This window comes from Citrus sinensis, chromosome 7, assembly GCF_022201045.2.
Source record: "Citrus sinensis cultivar Valencia sweet orange chromosome 7, DVS_A1.0, whole genome shotgun sequence".
Taxonomy (NCBI): Eukaryota; Viridiplantae; Streptophyta; class Magnoliopsida; order Sapindales; family Rutaceae; genus Citrus; species Citrus sinensis.
In genome coordinates this window covers 18,653,259-18,672,131 of record NC_068562.1, presented here as the reverse complement: position 1 = coordinate 18,672,131, position 18,873 = coordinate 18,653,259, and the positions used below count along the sequence as shown (strand labels likewise).

The window sequence follows — 18,873 nt, the reverse complement described above, 5'->3', positions numbered from 1 at the left end:
TGTAGTTTCGGCCTTCTTTTAAAACCCCCTTTCAATTATGATTCATTTAATACTAAAAATACCATTTCTTTCTAAATTATCATCCTTAATTTGAGTGCGCTTTGATTTCCAAATTTTCTTTGATTTCTATCAATTTTCTCACTCTTAAAATTTTTTAGTAGTCTTCTTACCTTACCTTTCACATAAACAATTCTATAAGTGATAATTTCTTTTGAATTATTGTTATCTTTATTCTTCTCTCCAAACTTTCTTTCTTTACAAAACTTAAAAACATTAGTTTCCCAAAATTAAAAATAATTTATCTAAAAAAATGAAGAAAACAAAAGCGAGTATTTTAAATTTGTATAGATGAAGATCATAGACTAAAAAAAAATCATGAAAATGAACTGATCATGAATCTAAAAATTTAGCAACAAAAGACTCAAAAAATAAAATGACACCTATGAGAGCGCAAAAGAATACAGGAGAAAATAATTGGGGTTTGTTATATTAGTGTTTGTCAAGTTTAGTAGAAGAGATATTTATCAGGATATAATAGGGTGTTAAAAACTTTTTTTTTTTTTCAAAAACTTATGGATTATCTGAAAATATATCCATGATTTCATTTTTTTTAAACAATTTCCAAATCTTAGTTGAGCATACCTCAATGCATTACACACAATACAATTAATTAATTCAAGCTCATTCGGTACTACTGTTCTAAATTTTTTATAATTACGTGTGCCAACAAAGAAACGTAAGTGAGAAACTGTGCCGTTTGCAATTATGTTGTTCTATTCACGAGACTATAAATAAAATATTTTGAACTCTTAAACTTTAATTTTTTATTATTTTGGTGTCTATTATATTTAGAGTAATGATTAGACATATCAAATTTTTATTTTAAATTTCATTAATTAAATAATTAATAATTTTTTACTAAATCTAGATAAATTAATTATATTATCTCTCCAACTAGTTAGTGAATGTCACATGATCTGACATAATTTTTTTAAAAAAAATTTTGAAATGTTTAACACTATTTTTGTATTTATAAGTTGCTTTAGGTGGTAATTTTGATAATTTTTTTAATTACGCATCATAGTGACTAAGAAAATAAAACTTTTTATAGGGAAAAAAAACGATAGCTTTCTCAGTCTTTGATTACAATGTCCCAAAGCCTCAATAGCACAATTAATATGATCTTTGGGATTTTAAATGATTTGTTAATATTGAGGCAATAATTGAAGGATGGATAAAGAATGTTTAATGCCTTTTTTTTATTGTATTTGTTTCCATATTTGCTTTGGTTTTCTTATCTTATAGCTGTTGTCTTGAAATATCATAATTCCTTATTTTTCTTCTAATGTGTTTTTTTCTTTTCTCATGTGTCATGCAAAAAAAGTATAAAGCATTTCTTTGGATCTGGTTAAAAGAATGATCTTATCGGGGAAAAAAAATTCAAATTAAAGGATTTATTCTTTATTCTTATTTTGTTATCATTTATTTTTCTTTTTGGGTTATTTTCATCCAACTACTGAAGTTTTTAGGCCTGATAACAACTAGCTACAATATCAATTGAACCGTATAAAAAGAAAATCAAATCACATTTTTTCCTCAAAGAAATAAATTAAAAGAAAGAAAAAATATTTTTAAACAGAGAAATTAAAAGCTTTAGGTATATTCTTCAAATATTCAAAGACGTATTTTATTTCAAGAACTTATTCAAACAATTATTTTACTTATTTTATTTCAAACAAGCTTGATTGGATGCCAAAGTCATCTGCTTCTCATTGATTCCAGCATTGCACATGTTGGCCATTGCTCTTGTGTACTTCTTTCCATATACTGATAATGATCCACAAATTTCCCCATAAATTCTCACCTATATATATAATTAATTAATTAATCAAAATAATCAATTAAATTATATATACACACAAAGTTAAACCGTGCGGACAGCTGCATTGAAAAAATGAAGACAGCCGCACCTAAAAATGATTATGTGTGTGCGAGTACGTGTGTATGCTTGAGATAATAATGGAATTAATTAAGAAAATAATAACAATAATATAAAACTTACAAGCATTTTCAAGCAATCCCAGTCGTCTACAAGAGGCTGGCCTGCTGGTCGAATGGACTCAATCATTTTCGACACATTTTCTTCCCCAAAAACTAGTGCTATGATTTGATGAATATTTTGATCCACTTGCTGCCTGCTTAAAATCTCATTCTGTAATTGCTTCTGAGCTTCGATCTTCTCACTAGACCCATCAGCCGATCTATTGAACTGCAAGAATAAACATTATTATAACTCAAATTACAAGATCTAATTAATTAAACAATAATTTGATAAAAGATTAATTGAATTACCCTGTGCCAAAGATAATGAAGTTGAGCATCGCGTTGACTAACAGCTCCCCTCGTCAAACGACTCGAATGAGCAATTTCAGCTGATGGGTTAGAAGAAAATTCTTCAGCCTTCATCGTGAAGTTGTCGTTATCAGGATTCGTGCCAATATACGTAAAAATTGGCTCTTTGCTCAGCTCTTTGTTTCCGTACTGCATTACATGAGAGCTAAAGTCTAAATAATCTACCAATGTCCTCCTCCGAACCTGTAAAACTCGACGGAATTAACCAGAGAATTTTATTTTATTTTTTATTTTTTAAAAGAGAGAGAGAGACGTGATAACTTTAATTAATAAAAAAAATAGATTTTACCACTCCATGTTGTTGCTGTAGTGTTTCCTTCTGTAAATCATGTTTTTCACTGCACGCCATTACACAGAAAAGTTTAAAAAAAAATTATAAATTTTAATTAACATCAAATTTATCGATGAAAAATCAAATAATCAATTAATTGACCTATCTTCAATCCAAGAAATACTGAAGAGATCACCCAAACAAGTTTCAAAATCATCCTCGGGACTCGGATAATGCCCGGGACAATACATCGCGTAGCTGCTCTCTGCGGGAGTTGAAGCCGTGACTGCATATATGTTCATGTCTTCCGTGAGAAGCCCATCAAACATGCTTCCGGATTCACAAGCCTCAAGGTAAAATACCTAATTAATTTCCCCCCAAAATTACCAACCAAAAATAAATAAAATTTGTTAATCAATTGATTAGTTATCAAGTAGTAATTAAATTTGCATAATGGTTAATTGATTTCATTTACTTACCATGCTTTTATAAGATTTAGCCTCGTGTTTCTTTTTTAACACCTCTATCAAATCTTTAGCGTAGAGGTCATCTCCAGTAGGCATTGCTGCAGCACATAAATTATAAAAACATTGATGTGAAAAAAATTATAAGATTGAAGAAAAAAATAATAATAATAAGAAATTAAAGCTTAAAAAAACAATTAATTTTACTAATTAATAATGTTGATACTCACCGACCATACCAGCGCTTCCATGGTCTGCATAATAAATAAAAATATAGTCATTCGGACCACTATTTACAACCTTGCCACTGCCCCCGGTGAGTGCAGTTCTGTTGCCGAGAATCACCGCCAGAAAATTGTTGGCAGTACAATTTTCACCAGTGTAATCCTGTAAAATAGCCATAGGAATAATATAATCAAATTAAAAAAAGTTTGATTTATCAAGCAAAAAAAATAATAATAAAATAAATACCTTGGGGACTCCATTATAAACATCAGGGCCGTACGGCTTGTTGATGATGATACCAGGCCTTGGATTTTGAACGTTAAATGCGATATCATCATACATGAAAACAATTATGTTTTCATCTTTTAATCCTCCATTTTTCAGAATTTGATACGCGTGACACACATCGGCCTGCAAAAAATAACCAGCAAATTTGATGGTGAAATCGACAAAATTAATTTGTATGTAAATTAAATAAAAATTAAAACTAATTAATTAATAAAATTTAACCTGGTGCCGATAATTTTCATAATAATTGGATCCAGCAACTAGAACTACCCATCTGGTTCCAGTAGTTGTGCTTCTTGCAATTTGTCGAGCTTCAACAATAAAATTATTTAACAAGAAAAGGAGAAGAAGTGAAGCAATGAGAATGAAATGATTCATTGTTTTTGATAAATAGTGGAAGCAAAATTAGTGAGTAAGAGTGTAAGAGCAGAATTGGAAGCATATGCATATATATAGAGTGATTTCAATTGGGGGGTTTTAGAGAGCATTAATTAATTAATTAATTGGTTACTTATTTGTATTAGATTTCAATTGGGATTTTAGGGATAATAATAATAATAATACTGACGATGATGATGATGAAGAAACTGCCAGGCAAAAAGCCTTTGTCTTGTAGCCATATATGCCCACCAAACGAAACTGGCTAGAACGCCTGATTTTGAGACCACTTACTGCCACTAATATTATGCCATGGTTTTGTGTGTCGGCTTTGGAAACCTTTTGTTTTTGCTAATTTTGTCTTGTGAAAAAAAAAAAAAAAAAGATCAAAGCCCCCGCACAAAACCATGGCATAATATTGTACGGTGGAAATTGTGATATTTAATTGTGGGATTTTATTAAGTTACATTTAATGCAACTTACGGTTATAATAAAATATATAAAAATTTATGATATGATAGTGGAATCTACTGTCTTATTATAAGAATTGTAAGTTACATTAATTGTAAATTAACAAGACTCTTAATTATATAACCTATTTTATGCCATCTTATTTTTCGTTTATTAAGTGAGTAATAGAAATAATATTGATCTAATAGGTCTTTTGGAATTTTGAAGCTTAATTTAGTGTCCGTTGAGATCTATTTGAATGTATGAAAGTTGAATTACAACTAAAATAAAAGAAAATAATTAAAAGTTACCAAGCTCCCACACCCACTGGAATACTCAAACCATTGGCCTCATCATGGAGAAAATTAAGAAATTGTTAATTAAATTTTGTTATATTTAATTGTGTAGTCTCATAATAATAATAATCTTTTACATATATGTTTATATAATCCAATCTTTTACGGAACTGAGGGAAAAACGACCGGGTGTGTAATTTGGTAAAACGATTGCACAAACTCTTTTGGGATATATAATATTTTTTTGGGTCAAAATTCAGGATTTGCCGGAACATTTCTATTAGAAAAAAAAAGAAAGAAATAAATTATGGGGTTTTTTATTTTTGTCTCAAATGGTTATTCCTCGCAATTTTTTTTTTAAAAATAAGCTATCACCATTTTGTCAAATCACGGTCAACACGAGTGTCGCTATCCATTTATTTAAAACCCGTCCAAAATTTGAAAAAATTGGAACATTTTGTACAATTATGAGAGAACTTGCTAAATAAGCCAATTAGTGGTTGCAAGCTAAAAATAAAAGGGAGATTGAGTACTAATTAGTTGAATTGGTAAAATTTCTTTAGTGGAAATATAAAATTTTAAAGTTGAACTCCGCTCAAATGAGCAGAAAATCGAAATACTCAGTAAAAAAAAAGAAAAAAATTTAAAAGAGATAGTCATAACTCATAAGTCATTCATTAATTCCTAGCTCATTAAACATTTCTCAATCAGATTGATTAATAATAGTGAAGTGATTAAATAGTAAGAGAATGTACCCTCGTGCACCACCATTCCAGATATTACATAACTGGTTTTATCTTCTTCCATAGGATAATCTTTTTCTCTTTTTGATCAACTTAATAAATTCATTCATTTACAATAAGTTATGCTAAATTATTTTATGTTTCCCAAATTAAACTCAATTATCAACAGCAATTTGCATCTCTTTCTTTCTTTCTTTTTTTTTTTTAATTTTTTTTGAAACTTTTAGTATTCATTGACAGAAAGCAATTCAATTAATTGGTTATTGCTTCAGGATAAAGCACTATAACTTAAAACAAGATAAATAAATAAAAGTTTAATTACAATTATAAAAAAAAATTCTAAAATAACTATGAGTTATTGTTTCTGTGTTATTGATGCGGTATATCGAAAGCACTACATTAGCAAGGTAGAATCGTGAAGCAAGGATGCACTAATTTCACATTTCTATCTAAATTGGTCAAAATGCTTCTCCATATTGCCTCTTTCACATGAAAAGAACTTGGTCTTAAAATAGCTGGAATTTTTATATTTCATATTTCTTTTGTTTTGTATAGACAATCTTTTACCATTTAAGATAGGGAGTGCCTAAGTTACAATTAATGTACCTTACGGTTTTTGTTTTATTATTCTTGGCAAATTTCATTTAAGTCCTTTTATTTTTCTTTATTTTCTATAATTGAGGAAGTATTTGTCTTCTTCCATCCCTTCTACATCTATTTTTTATTCTTTCTAAAGTTTTATTGATTTCCTTCAATAATAATAAATGATTGTCAAATTCATATAAATCTATAAATTCAGAATAAATTTCTGGTCCTAAATTTATCAATCCTATTCTTTCTTGTTCTAACAAATCTATTTTCTGATTTATCAAATTTATATATATATTTACTATGATTTTCCATCCTAGACACATACGTTCTATACTATTTGCCAATTCTTGTATTGTATTAACAGCTTGATTCATATTGTTTCAGTTTTATACCAATATATTAAAAATTTTATAAATTTATCAATAAATTTCATTTTTTTCTCTATCAATATCTCACCGCCTGTTGTATCTATAAATCTTTCTCTAAGCTCCTCGGTTAACTCAAGTTCTATATTTCTTATATTATTTTTATCAGTTTTTAATGCTTTTATTAAATTTTTTATTTCTTCTTTATTATATACTTTTAATGTATATAAACTATTAACTATTGCCTGTATAGGATCCATTTTTATGGTTTGGCTCTGATACCATCTTGTTCGTGTGAACATAAAAAAAAAACAGATAAACAAAATAAAACATAATCAATTATAAACAAACAAATATAAACAAAATAATCAACATAGATGCCATTTCGTTATTTTATACAAAAACAAATTTACAGATTTACAAAATAATCAAAATAAATAACAAAAGATATTTTACATGTATAACTAAAAGATTTATTTTCTTTCAGCATATATAGAGTACATTTTAGTTAATACCAGTGGGTAGTTGTACGTGGCGTTGTTTTACCAGAGTGATGAGATCATTGGCAAACCAAGATATTTAAATCTCCTTTGGACCAGTAGCCCGCACACCTTGGTTTCCAGCCGATATACAATTATCCAGTATTTTTCTTATATGAACAGATTTACAAGTTATATTTCAAATTCTTCGTTATCGGAATTATAAGTACATGAAGGTTCTTCTCTATAATCTTTTTGTTTTAAGTATGCTTTTGCTATATCGATTCCTTCTTCTATTGTTAACATGATTATGTTATGTTTTAGGTTATCTATTTCAATATATTTTATGATCTTTTGTTTTATTTCTTGAGGTAAATCCAGTGAGTATATGGCTAATAAATCTTCTGTTCTTACAAGCTCCTATTTACTGAACATATATGAACTCTGTTTAAACGATCCTAAATTAAAGTCTATGATCATCATATATTCATTATATGTTATTTTTGTAGTTGAGTTTATCATGTATTCTTTAGATTCTCCTAAATAAAATTTATGATTCATATTATAAAAGATAATTAAAGATTTGTTTCATTATAAAAATTTGCTCTCCCTCCATAAATTGTCTCATCAATCGACCATCAACAACCTCCACCAAGAGATAAAGGTTAAGAATTATTACCTAATTTTCTTTAACTTCTTCCCCTCCCGATCTCCTTCCAGTGACCTGCAGCCTGGATGTCCTATTCCCTTAACGGCTTCCTGCCTCAGCAGGATCTGCGGACTCAGATGGCTTTACTGTATGGATTTTGATCAGCTTGTTGAGAAGTGTTAGAGAAGTTTAGGTTTCTTTTTCTTTTCTCTGATGGTTTTTGTTAATGATTTATGACGATGTGATTTATGGTTTGGAGCAAAGAAGTGTTTACAGAATCATAGTTGAGAGAATTTTGAGATATGTTTTGAGTTCTTCTAAGAACATCTGAGGTTTTCTTCCTCTTTCTCCCTTTTATTGATGGAGAAGATTTACATTATAGCCCTTGTATTATTGGCTTTTACATTATTGGCCTCTTACATCATTGCTTACATCGTTACGAAGAAAAATAATGTCACATGTCTTTCTCTTCTTATCTTCTTCTTTTTATTTTGTCGGGCACTTCTTTTTGTTGTCTGCCACGAGCATTCTTTTTTATCTTCGAGCATCTTTTTATCTTTTATGTCTGCCACGAGCATCTTTTTATCTTCTCTGTCTGCCACGAACATTTTTTTATCTTTTATGTCTGCTTCCAGCATCTTTTACTTGTCAGGCTGCTTTACTTCCATAAGTTGATAAGCCTGTTGCATAGTTTCACTGCTACTGGGGAATCTGATGGTACTGATTTCATTGATGAATTCTAGAAGGATATTGGATGGTGTATGGCTATCTTCTGAAGTTACAAGGATATAGTTTTGGAAACGGATAATTGTTCTATAATTTCTCTTATAGAGATCTTTAGCGATACTCCATATTGTTTTTATTCCTCCAGCTCTACGGGTTCTTATCCATGCATTGGTTATATGAGGAACATTTGTATATTCAGTTCCTACTTCTAATTGAAAATTCTTTGTAATATGTCCCACTGAGATCATATAATATGCTTGGTATTCTACATTCTGATGGTATTCTGAACTGATGGTGTAGAATTTTAGATATATAGATCTTTTTGGGCAAATTTAGAAAGCTCTTTTACTAATAGCTCATCTAAACTGGCTATTTTCCTAAGGTCTGTGTCTGGATATACTAAGTCTAGATACCCGTATTGGGCTATTTTTCCAACAAGGAGTGGATCTGCTCCTTTTATGGCTATCATTCTGGGGTACATATTATTTCCTGGAGATTTGAAGATTGTATTGTTGTGGGAACAGGTAGAATATACCCAAGAGGAAAACTATTTATATTCTTCTTCTTTTGGATTTAGAGGAGAGGATTTTTCTTCTTCTTCTAAAGGAGAGTTGTTTATTTTGATAAACTTTTTTGAAGAAGTTGCTTTTGGTGATTCGGTTTCTATAGATATGGTTCGGTTGACAATTGGGTTAGAGACCGGTTCTTGCTATGGGTGTGGTCCACTACTGCTTCCTATATTTATTGGGCTAGTGTTTATTGAAAGCCCTTTTGTTAGGTCGTTTATGTATGACTCTAACAAATGTATTCCCTTCTCATGGCCCTCTGCGGCCTCTTTCATGTAATTTATTGCATCAAGCATGTCAGATGCCTCGGCCTTGAGCCTCTGTATTTTAGTATTTATTACAGATATTGTTTTATTTATTTCTGCATTCTTTTTCCGAAGCAGACATGTTTAAATTCACGCGGGATACGAAGAATATGATTACAAGGAGTTTTTAAAGTTATCATGTATGGAGTTTGTTGGTAATATTGGAATTGTTGTATAAAGTCATTCCCTAAAAGGATATCACAATCCATATTATTGTATTGAAATATTTGAGTAATACTTACAATTTTACTTCCTAATAATATTTCAAAGTTTAGTAAAGATTGATCTACTTGTTGTTTGTCTCCTGTTATTCCAATAATTTTTAATTTTTTATTTAATTCCCATTTGCTTGATAAAAAGGATTTCATTATGGTTATTTCACTACCAGTGTCAATTAAGGCACAAGTGTCTATATCTTTTTCTGTTATATTTATTTGTATATAAATAAACATAGGGTATTTTATATAAGCTTGTCTTAACATGTTTCGCATACTATTTTTTGACCTTCTATTTGTAAGGTTATTCTATGCTTTTCTATCTTGTAGTATTCTAAATTATTTAAAAAACTATTTCCTAGTACTATATGTTTTTCTGGATCTGTGGTCATGAATGAATCTATATAACAAGACACTATTATTCTAAGTCCTTCTATGATTATAGGGACTTTAACTTCTTGTCTACAAATATGTTTATTTCCATTGAAATCTGTATATTCATATGAGATTTCTTTTTCTTTTACCAAAAGTCCTTTATTTTTTGTGTGATTCATATAATTATGACTTGTACCAGTATCTACTAATATAAGTATTTTTGTTGTATAATCTATTCCATTAAAGTATTGTCCAAGTATTTTTATTACGTTGTTAGTTACTATGGATTTAACTATTTGTTTATCAGTATTTAATCTTCTAGATGAACTTCCTCTAATTAAAGTTCTTCTTGCAAAACTTATAGGGATAATGGAGTTTTTATTATTATTATCTAAAAATTGTTATCTATCATCTATATTTAATTCATAATTAATAGGAATTTTGTAGTCCTGGATTACGGGTTCTATAAATGTTGCTATATCTTCACAATCTTTATTTATCTCTATATAAGGTTTATTTCCATATATTTCTCCATAATTTGAATTACAAAAACTGTATAAAGCTGAATAATGTATTGTCATTATTCTATTTCCTTCTTTCATTAATTTCTTTTTTAACAGTTTAAAATGTAAGCTTAATGTTTCATCTATATTTTTATCCTTTATATGTACGCAATATCTAGGATGACAGGTAAATAGTAATTTGGTATAACATAAATTTCCTTCTATCGTTCCTAAATGTGCTATGCTAGGATTAATAAATCTTTGATCATGTAGTGATAAAACTATAGGGATATCTATTCCTTCTTTGAAGAGAGATTTTATTAAGATTTGGATTTCTGCTAGATATACATATTGAATTTTTTCTTTTGTTGACTCATTATTTATTTTTCTTAATGCTAAATCTATAGATCTTTTATTTATTAAACTAAATCTAATATTTCTTTCAGCCTGTGTAATTATTACAGTCTTTTCTTGTTCATAATATTCATGTAACACTATTCGTTTCCTTTTAAACATATCTCTAAGCCTATGTATTATTCCATATTCCGGTTTCTCCATATTTAGTTTTAAAAGTTTGTTATATTTCTCTTTATTAAAAGTGGCAACAAGACTATATCCACTTTTATTTTCTTCTTTCTCTATTTCTTCAATTTCCTCTATTTTTTCTTCCATAAGTTTTTCTTGGATAAGTTCTTTATTCTGACTCATCTTCTGATGATTCTATTTTCATATAAACTTATTTTCCTTCATACTCTGATAAATCGCTTATTTCTTCTAAGTCATTTTTTATATTTTCAAAATCTTCTTTTAAAAGTCTGACTTTCTTTTTTGTACAATCTGTACTAATATGTCCCATTGCTCCACAATTCCAACATTTACATTTGGACTTGTCTAATATTTTTCTTTGGTTTTTATATTTTCTTTCTGGTTTTCTATATTTCTTTTAAAGTGGTTGTATTTCTTATATCTTTTTTCTTTCTTATATAACTTCCTTTTTCGTTTGTGAGGTGCATAGCATCCTCATTGGGTAGGCATTTCTGTTTTATCACAACATATTTTTGTTATATTTTTACTCTTTTTTATTAAACTTCTTTGAATACATATTTTACTTAATCTTGTATTTAAGAATCTTATTCTAGCTCCTAACGTATCTGGGAGTCTATTATCACTACTACTAGTGTACTTTTCATATTCATTAATAAAATATCCATTCCAAGGGTATGGTAGTTTAGAATAGTATAAATTCTTATAAATATTTTGGTCTTCATGGCTCATGAATTGAGTATAATAATATTTAGTAAATTCACAGGTATATTCTTTTACAAAACACATATTACAAAGTGCTAGATTTATTAATTTCATTCTAGCGTCTAATTTATCACGTTTTTGCTTCATTTTCTGAGTTTTGTAACCAGTCTTCTCCTAAGAATTCACTAGCAATATATTCAATTATTCTTTCAATTCCTAATCCTTTACTTCTTCCTAATGCTATTTTGGTTGAATCTTTTATTAAGTTTTGTGTATCTTCACTTAATCCTTTCCACCAATTAAATACATTTCCTGTGAAACTTGCTATTAGAATGTCAGCAAATATATTTATTTTTTCTTCTTTTGTTTCAACATTCCAATCATCTCTAAAACCATTAAATATAAAAAATAACTTCATTTGCATTCCCCATTCTACTAAAGCTTTTCGGGGATCTATTTTGCAGTCTAAGTCTAGAAATGTTCCTGCATTGCTTATTGGCGTTAGGTGGTCATTATTAGGTTGGTATTCTTTTTTCCATGGAGTATTTTTAACAGGTGGGTAATATTCAAAAAATGGTCTATTTTTCTTTTTATTTGTTTCATACCTATGGCTTGGTTCTCCAACATTAGATTTCATTTCTAGACCTCCAGCAGTATTCATTTTTATACAGTATTCTTTTTCAAAATCTTCTAAATCACTAAGGTTTATGTCGCTAAATTTTTCAGTTAGTTCTTCTAACCTCTCTTCCATTAATCTGAATCACTAGGAGTTGCTTCTTTTATCTCTAGTTTTTCTTTACCTTTTTCTTTCTTTTTTAATTCTGCTTTTAGTTTTTCTGTTTCTTCTAATATTTTTGGGTATTGGGTTTTTATAAACCAATCATCATAACTTCCTGTTTGTGGTTTATTCATGGGTTTCTTAAAACTTGTCCCAATTATTCTTGATTTTAACATTTCAATTTTTTCTACTTTTTTACTTTTCTTTTGACTCATTTGTATTACAGATAGTTCTATTTTCATTTTTCCTATTTCTTGTTTAATTTCTCTCATTTCTTCCTTGAGATTTAAAAGTATTTCTTTTAATTCAATTAGAGTAGTTTCCATAGAATTTAAGGGTATTAATAGATATTTTCTCTTTTGAATGTATGTTACGTTGAACGTAACATAGTGTTAGCCTTTAAGATATATTGCAGAGTGGTTTTTAAATATGTTTATTTAATTAACTACCCTAGTTTGAATAAAAAAGTTCATTTATGACTTGCAAAGGTTCAAAACCCCTTCAATTATCTAGACAAAAATGACTAAAGAAATAGTAAATAGTAACTTATACTTGTTTACTCTACAAGCTTCAATGTTGATTTGTTGTCCTTGAGAGTCTCCACAAATTGGATTCGAGCATGTGCTTGCAAAAGATGCTCTGATGTTTTTGTTAATGCTTTTGTTTAGAGAATTTCTTGATTTGGAATATAGATTTCTCTGGACTTTCAGAAAAATAGCCAAAAGATCTTTTCTCGATACTTTTGGCCTCTATTTATATCCTAAGAAACACAAAATTGACAAGAAATTTTATTCTAAATCTCAATCTCAGACATCTTTTTTTATTTGTTTAATTTTATGCCTTAGATCTAATAAATATTTTCGCCCCTATCTGAATTTGTATTATGAGATTTAGTTAGTAATCACGTGTGTCTGAGTTAGTTAAGATACCAGAAAAGTGTTTGGTATCTGAGAAAATGAAGAGAAAATAACAGAGACTTCAGAGAGAGAGAGAGAGAAAAAAAAACGTAATACTCAATATATTGTTATGATCGTTACAAGATGATTTATATGTGAGCTGTGCTTAACTAATACATGCATCAGCTGATTGCTAACAAACTTACAGCACAACATAACTAACATTTTGCCAGCTCATCTTACACGTCAACAACCATAACTAACAATAACGAACTATTCTTAACATCCCCTCTCAAGCTCAAGGTCTTGGAAGGACATTGAGCTTGGACCTAAGATAATTGAACTGATCAAAGGCTAAGGGTTTGGTAAGAACATCTACCACCTGATCACAACTTGAAACATGACTGATGTGAACTTCAATGCGAGCTATGTGATCACGAACAAAATGCAAGTCCAGCTCGATATGCTTAGTGCGTGAGTGATACTTGGGATTACTGGCCAGGGCTTCAGCACTCTTATTATCACAGTGAAGAGCTGGAACTTGTAATGGTGACATCTTCAATTCTTTAAGCACATATGATATCCAAAGCACTTCAGATACTGCTAATGCTAAAGCTCGATATTCTGATTCAGCTGAACTTCTTGAAACTATTTGTTGTTTCTTGGAGGACCAACAAACTAGATTGTCACCTAAGTAAATGCAATATCCACTAACAGACTTTCTGTCATCCAAGTCTGATCCCCAGTTTACATTTGAAAATGTTGTGAGAGTAAGTTTTCCAGTACTGAAAAATTGCAAGCCAAAGTCTGATGTGCTCTGCAAATATCTTAAGAGTCTTTTACATGCTTGCCAATGAATGACAGTTGGGGCAGCAAGGAATTGACTTAGTTTATTCACTGTGAACGCAATTTCAGGTCTTGTTAGAGTAATATACTGTAAGGAACCAATCAGACTCCTATACAGTGAAGGATTCTCAAAAGTTGCTCCTCTGTCTTTGACTAGTTTATCACTTAAACTCATGGGAGTTTGACATCCTTTGCTATCAATCATCTGAGCTTTCTTGAGTAAATCACCTATATACTTGGTCTGAGAAAGATGCATCCCAGCAGCTGATGGTGTTACTTCAAGACCAAGAAAATAGTTAAAATCTCCTAGATCTTTTAAAGCAAATTCATATCCCAATCGACCAATAACTTCCTCAACAAGCTTATTATCAGAGCCAGTGATCAGTATGTCATCCACATAAATGAGCACCACCACAATGTCACCTGCCTTATGCTGAAAAAATAGTGAGGTGTCTGATCTGGAAGTGTGAAAACCCCAGTGTTGCAGAGATGATTTCAGCCTGTCATACCAGGCTCTTGGAGCCTGTTTAAGTCCATATAGGGCCTTGGTTAACTTGCATACATGTGAAAGATATTGAGGGTGCAGAAATCCTTCAGGCTGGTGCATGAAAACCTCTTCAGTAAGGATGCCATTTAGAAAGGCATTATTAACATCAAGTTGCTTGATTGACCAATGGTTCATAACAGCAATGCTCAATATAATTCTGATAGTGCAGGGTTTAACCACATGACTGAAAGTCTCAAAGAAGTCCACCCCTTGGGTTTGATGAAAGCATTTTGCAACCAACCTTGCTTTGTATTTGCTGATACGGTCATTAGGATTATATTTCACTCTGAACACCCACTTATTTCCAACAATCTTTCCAGCCTGTTCTCTAGGAACTAGAGTCCAGGTTTTGTTGTTTTGTAAGGCATCAAACTCTACTTGCATTGCCTCTCTCCACTTAATATCTATTAAGGCTGCCTTGACAGATTGTGGTTCAAGGTTTTGACTGACTGCCAAATAGGTTTTAGGTTTGAATATGCCAGCTTTAGATCTAGTTACCATAGGGTGACCAGTTTGAGCTGATCAAGACTGTTGTGCAAACTGAGATGATTGTTCAGGAGGTGATACTGTTGTTGGATGCTGTACTGGTGAGGGTAGGTGAGAAGCTGTAATGGACTGATTTGGAGAAGAAGCACTAAAAGCAGGTCCTGCATTTGGAACAAGTGAACTAAAAGAAGGTTGTACACTGTTACCATCTTGAATGACTGTTGTGGAAGGGACAAATGTAAGAGGTGTGGAATTCTGCTGAGTGACTGACACATTTTGAACAGGTTTGTGAGAAGGAAAGAGTTCAAAAAAAGGAAACTCAGATTCATTAAACTTAACATGCCGAGCAATATAGATCTTCCCAGTAGAAGTAAGACACTTATAGCCTTTGTGTATTGGGCTATAGCCAATCATTAGACACTTTTGTGTGTGGAAATTGAACTTATGCTTGCTATAAGGTCTGAGGAAAGGATAGCATGCACAACCAAATAATTTGAGGAACTGATAGTCAGGTTGTCTGCCATGAAGTTTGGTGAAGGGTGAAATGTTGTTTAAAACAGGGGTTGGTAATCTATTTATAAGAAAAGAGGCTGTGTGGAATTATTCTCACCAGAAAGATAGAGGCATTTTTGCCTGAGCAAGAAGGGTAAGCCCTGTTTCAACCAAGTGTCTATGTTTTCTTTCCACCACACCATTTTGATGATGTGTGTGTGGACAACTATGTCTAAACTTTATCCCTTCTTCTTCAAGAAAGCTTTGGAAACTTCTATACTCACCCCCCCAATCAGACTGTAATGATTTCAGAGTATATCCAAACTGTTTTTCAACTAGGGTTTTGAAATATTTGAAGGTGTCTAGAGCTTCTGATTTAAGTGTCAAAGGAAAAATCCAGCAATATCTACTATAGTCATCTACAAAGCTAATGTAGTATCTATAGCCATGTAGAGATGGTAAGGGTGCTGGACCCCAAAGGTCAGTGTGTATAAGCTCTAAAGAAACTTTAGTTTTGATTCCAGTTGAGTAAAATGACATTTGATGAGCTTTACCATACTGACAAGCATCACAAAAATCAGGTGCTGAAATAGATGAGTAATCAACAGAAAGAGAAGACAAAATAGATTTCAACACATGTTTGTTAGGATGACCAAATTTTTGATGAAACAAGTTTGCTAATTTGGTTGAGTTCACTTGAAACTGTGAATTACAGACATTATTTGCAGCTGTATCAGAAGTTTTACAAGCTGGATTATTTAAAACAGAAATCATAGAGCTAGGTGCATAGGTAAGACAACTGGAGTTGGAAACAAAGTCATTCTTTGACAGCAATAGGTACAGTCATTTCTTAGCTATCCCTTGAGCCAGATGCTATTCCTTCCTCTTGTCCTTTATGAAACACATATTGGCAACAAACTCAATGGTTATATCAGTGTTATCTTCAAGTAATTTTGAAACACTTATGAGATTTTTGGTAAGTTTAGGCACACATAAAGTATTTCTTAAGTGTAAAACTGCACTGCATGATGTTTGAAAGCATGTATAGCCAATATGTGAAATATGCAAGCCCTGACCATCTCCAACAAGAAGCAACTGGTTACCTGAGTATTCATTTCCAATTTGCAGGTTCTGTAAATTGTTGGTGATGTGATGCGTTGCACCACTATCAATGTACCATCCCTGATCAGCTATTGCTCCCTCAGAGGTTGCAAGAAAAGCAGCCCTTGGTGGATTCTGATATGGATTGTTAAAAGGAACATAGTCCTTGTTGAATCTGTTCCTGCATTCAGCTGCAGTGTGCCTTGGTTTAAAACAAATCTGGCAAGTAACATTAGTAGCAGCCTGATCCAAAGCACCTTTGCCATTTCCAAAACCACCATTAAATCCTCCAGTCTGGCCAGGATTGCCATTGTAATTACTTCCTCTGCCTCCTTGTGGAAAGTTTCCAAATGAACCATTCCAGCCACCATTCCAGTTTCCTCTTCCTTGTCCTTGTGGAAAATTTCTACCATAACCACCTCTGCCTCCAGCATATCCACCTCTGAAACCACCATTCTTGTTCCAATTGTTATTGAATTGACCACCAGTCCAATTGTTATTGAACTGACCACCTGGTTTCTTATTATTATTATTAGTTCCAGATCCAGTTTGAGCAATGTTAGCAGCATAGTTCAGCTTAGCTTCCTTGCTTGCACTTAGCTGATTTGCTTCTAATCTAGCTTCGTGAGATAACAACATAGAATATGCTTCATTGATAGAAATCTTAGCAAGATTTGCTTCAAGATAAACTATAACAGGATAGTAAGGCTGACCTAATCCTGAAATTAGGTGAGTAAGAAAATCTAGAGAACTTATTGGGTTACCAGCAATGGCTAACTCATCAGTAATTGTTTTTAGCTTGCCAAAAAAATTCAGTTACTGTCATTGATCCTTTTCTAAGATTATTGAGCATTATTTTCAGATGAACCTTCTTAGCAAAGGTTTCAGATCCAAACTGTTGTTCCAAACTAGTCCAAAGTTCTAATGAAGTTTCAGAGTTTACCATAAGACTCAATATCTCAATGCTGATAGATGACATCAACCAGCTCAGCAGCAACTGATCCTTTTGTTTCCATGTGGTATATGCTGGATTCAGCTCAGCATCACCAGAAGCACTTTCAGTCTCACTTTGAAGGAATTGATCTGGACTGGTTTTTGATCCATCGATTAAATCTTCAAGACCATTGGCACGAACAGATGAAAGAATTTGAGACTTCCAGATCGTATAGTTTGATCGATCGAGTATGATTGGAGAAGTAAAAGTAAATGATGAAGCAGTAGTATTTATATTTGAGTTTATGCTTGAAGATGCCATGAGATTGAAGATCGGTAGCTCTGATACCAAGTTAAGATACCAGAAAAGTGTTTGGTATCTGAGAAAATGAAGAGAAAATAACAGAGACTAGAGAGAGAGAGAGAAAAAAAAACGTAATACTAAATATATTGTTATGATCGTTACAAGATGATTTATATGTGAGCTGTGCTTAACTAACACATGCATCAGCTGATTGCTAACAAACTTACAGCACAGTATAACTAACATTTAGCCAGCTCATCTTACACGTTAGCAACCATAACTAACAATAACGAACTATTCTTAACAGAGTTTGATCGTTGATTATTTTCAGATTTTTTTTTTTATTACTGATCTCTAATCCAAGACCAATATACGCTATATCCGTTATACAAAGTAATAATGTTTGCTGCACAGGTCAAACGTGGTGCAGTGTGTGGCACTTAACAGTTTGAATGAAAAATTCTCCATTCAATTGTTTCGTATATTGTGTAATGTTTTCCTCTAGTCTTGAAAGAAATCTTTTGGTCTTCAAAATAAATAAATAGGAGAAAATTATTTCAACAAGCCTTAATTATGCATTTTCCATGCGCTGGTGTAATTAATTTTTGAAGAGATGCCAAAATGCATTTCGCATAAAGCACTTAAGTAATTAAAGTTTCAAGCGTTGCATGAAATATAAGCCTAGACGAAGCAAAATCTATGCTTCCTTGGAGGTAATGCTTTTGTCAAGAAGTGCTTGTGAGGAACCGAAAATAGTCCGTAGAGGTAATGACTGACATATATCACACTGACGTTTGGAAAAATACATACTGATTTAATTCTTTTAGATAGTTGACATATACCCCCCTTTTGTGGTTCGGTAAATATCTATTATTTGCGTATGATAATGTGCGTTGTAAAGACTTAATTTAATTTTCACATAGGCCGGCTCTTCAAGAACC

The 18,873-nt window shown here is 31.4% G+C and overlaps 1 protein-coding gene across 2 annotated transcripts; it reads right to left on the bottom strand.

Annotated features, from left to right (window-relative positions):
* Window positions 1-1,660: 1,660 nt before the first annotated feature.
* Window positions 1,661-4,101, bottom strand: LOC127903698 (vacuolar-processing enzyme-like). 2 transcript variants are annotated; one of them, XM_052444192.1, is made up of 9 exons: window positions 3,883-4,101; window positions 3,619-3,783; window positions 3,378-3,534; window positions 3,163-3,248; window positions 2,846-3,045; window positions 2,702-2,750; window positions 2,353-2,595; window positions 2,063-2,269; window positions 1,661-1,864 (listed from the first exon to the last, which is right to left on the bottom strand). In XM_052444192.1, exons 1-9 carry the CDS (start codon window positions 4,036-4,038, stop codon window positions 1,727-1,729), a joined length of 1,401 nt encoding a protein of 466 aa, XP_052300152.1. In that variant the 5' UTR covers window positions 4,039-4,101; the 3' UTR covers window positions 1,661-1,726. The 2 variants fall into 2 exon arrangements, with proteins under 2 accessions (XP_052300152.1, XP_052300153.1); XM_052444193.1 differs by having other exon boundaries at window positions 3,387-3,534.
* Window positions 4,102-18,873: the final 14,772 nt, after the last annotated feature.

Coding starts and splice junctions, on each gene's coding strand:
- LOC127903698 (XM_052444192.1), bottom strand. CDS start 4,038: ATGAATCATTTCATTCTCATTGCTTCACTTCTTCTCCTTTTCTTGTTA. Junction 3,249..3,377: donor TGGAAGCGCTGGTATGGTCG/GTGAGTATCAAC, acceptor TATGTGCTGCAG/CAATGCCTACTGGAGATGAC. Junction 2,751..2,845: donor ATTTCTTGGATTGAAGATAG/GTCAATTAATTG, acceptor AATGGCGTGCAG/TGAAAAACATGATTTACAGA.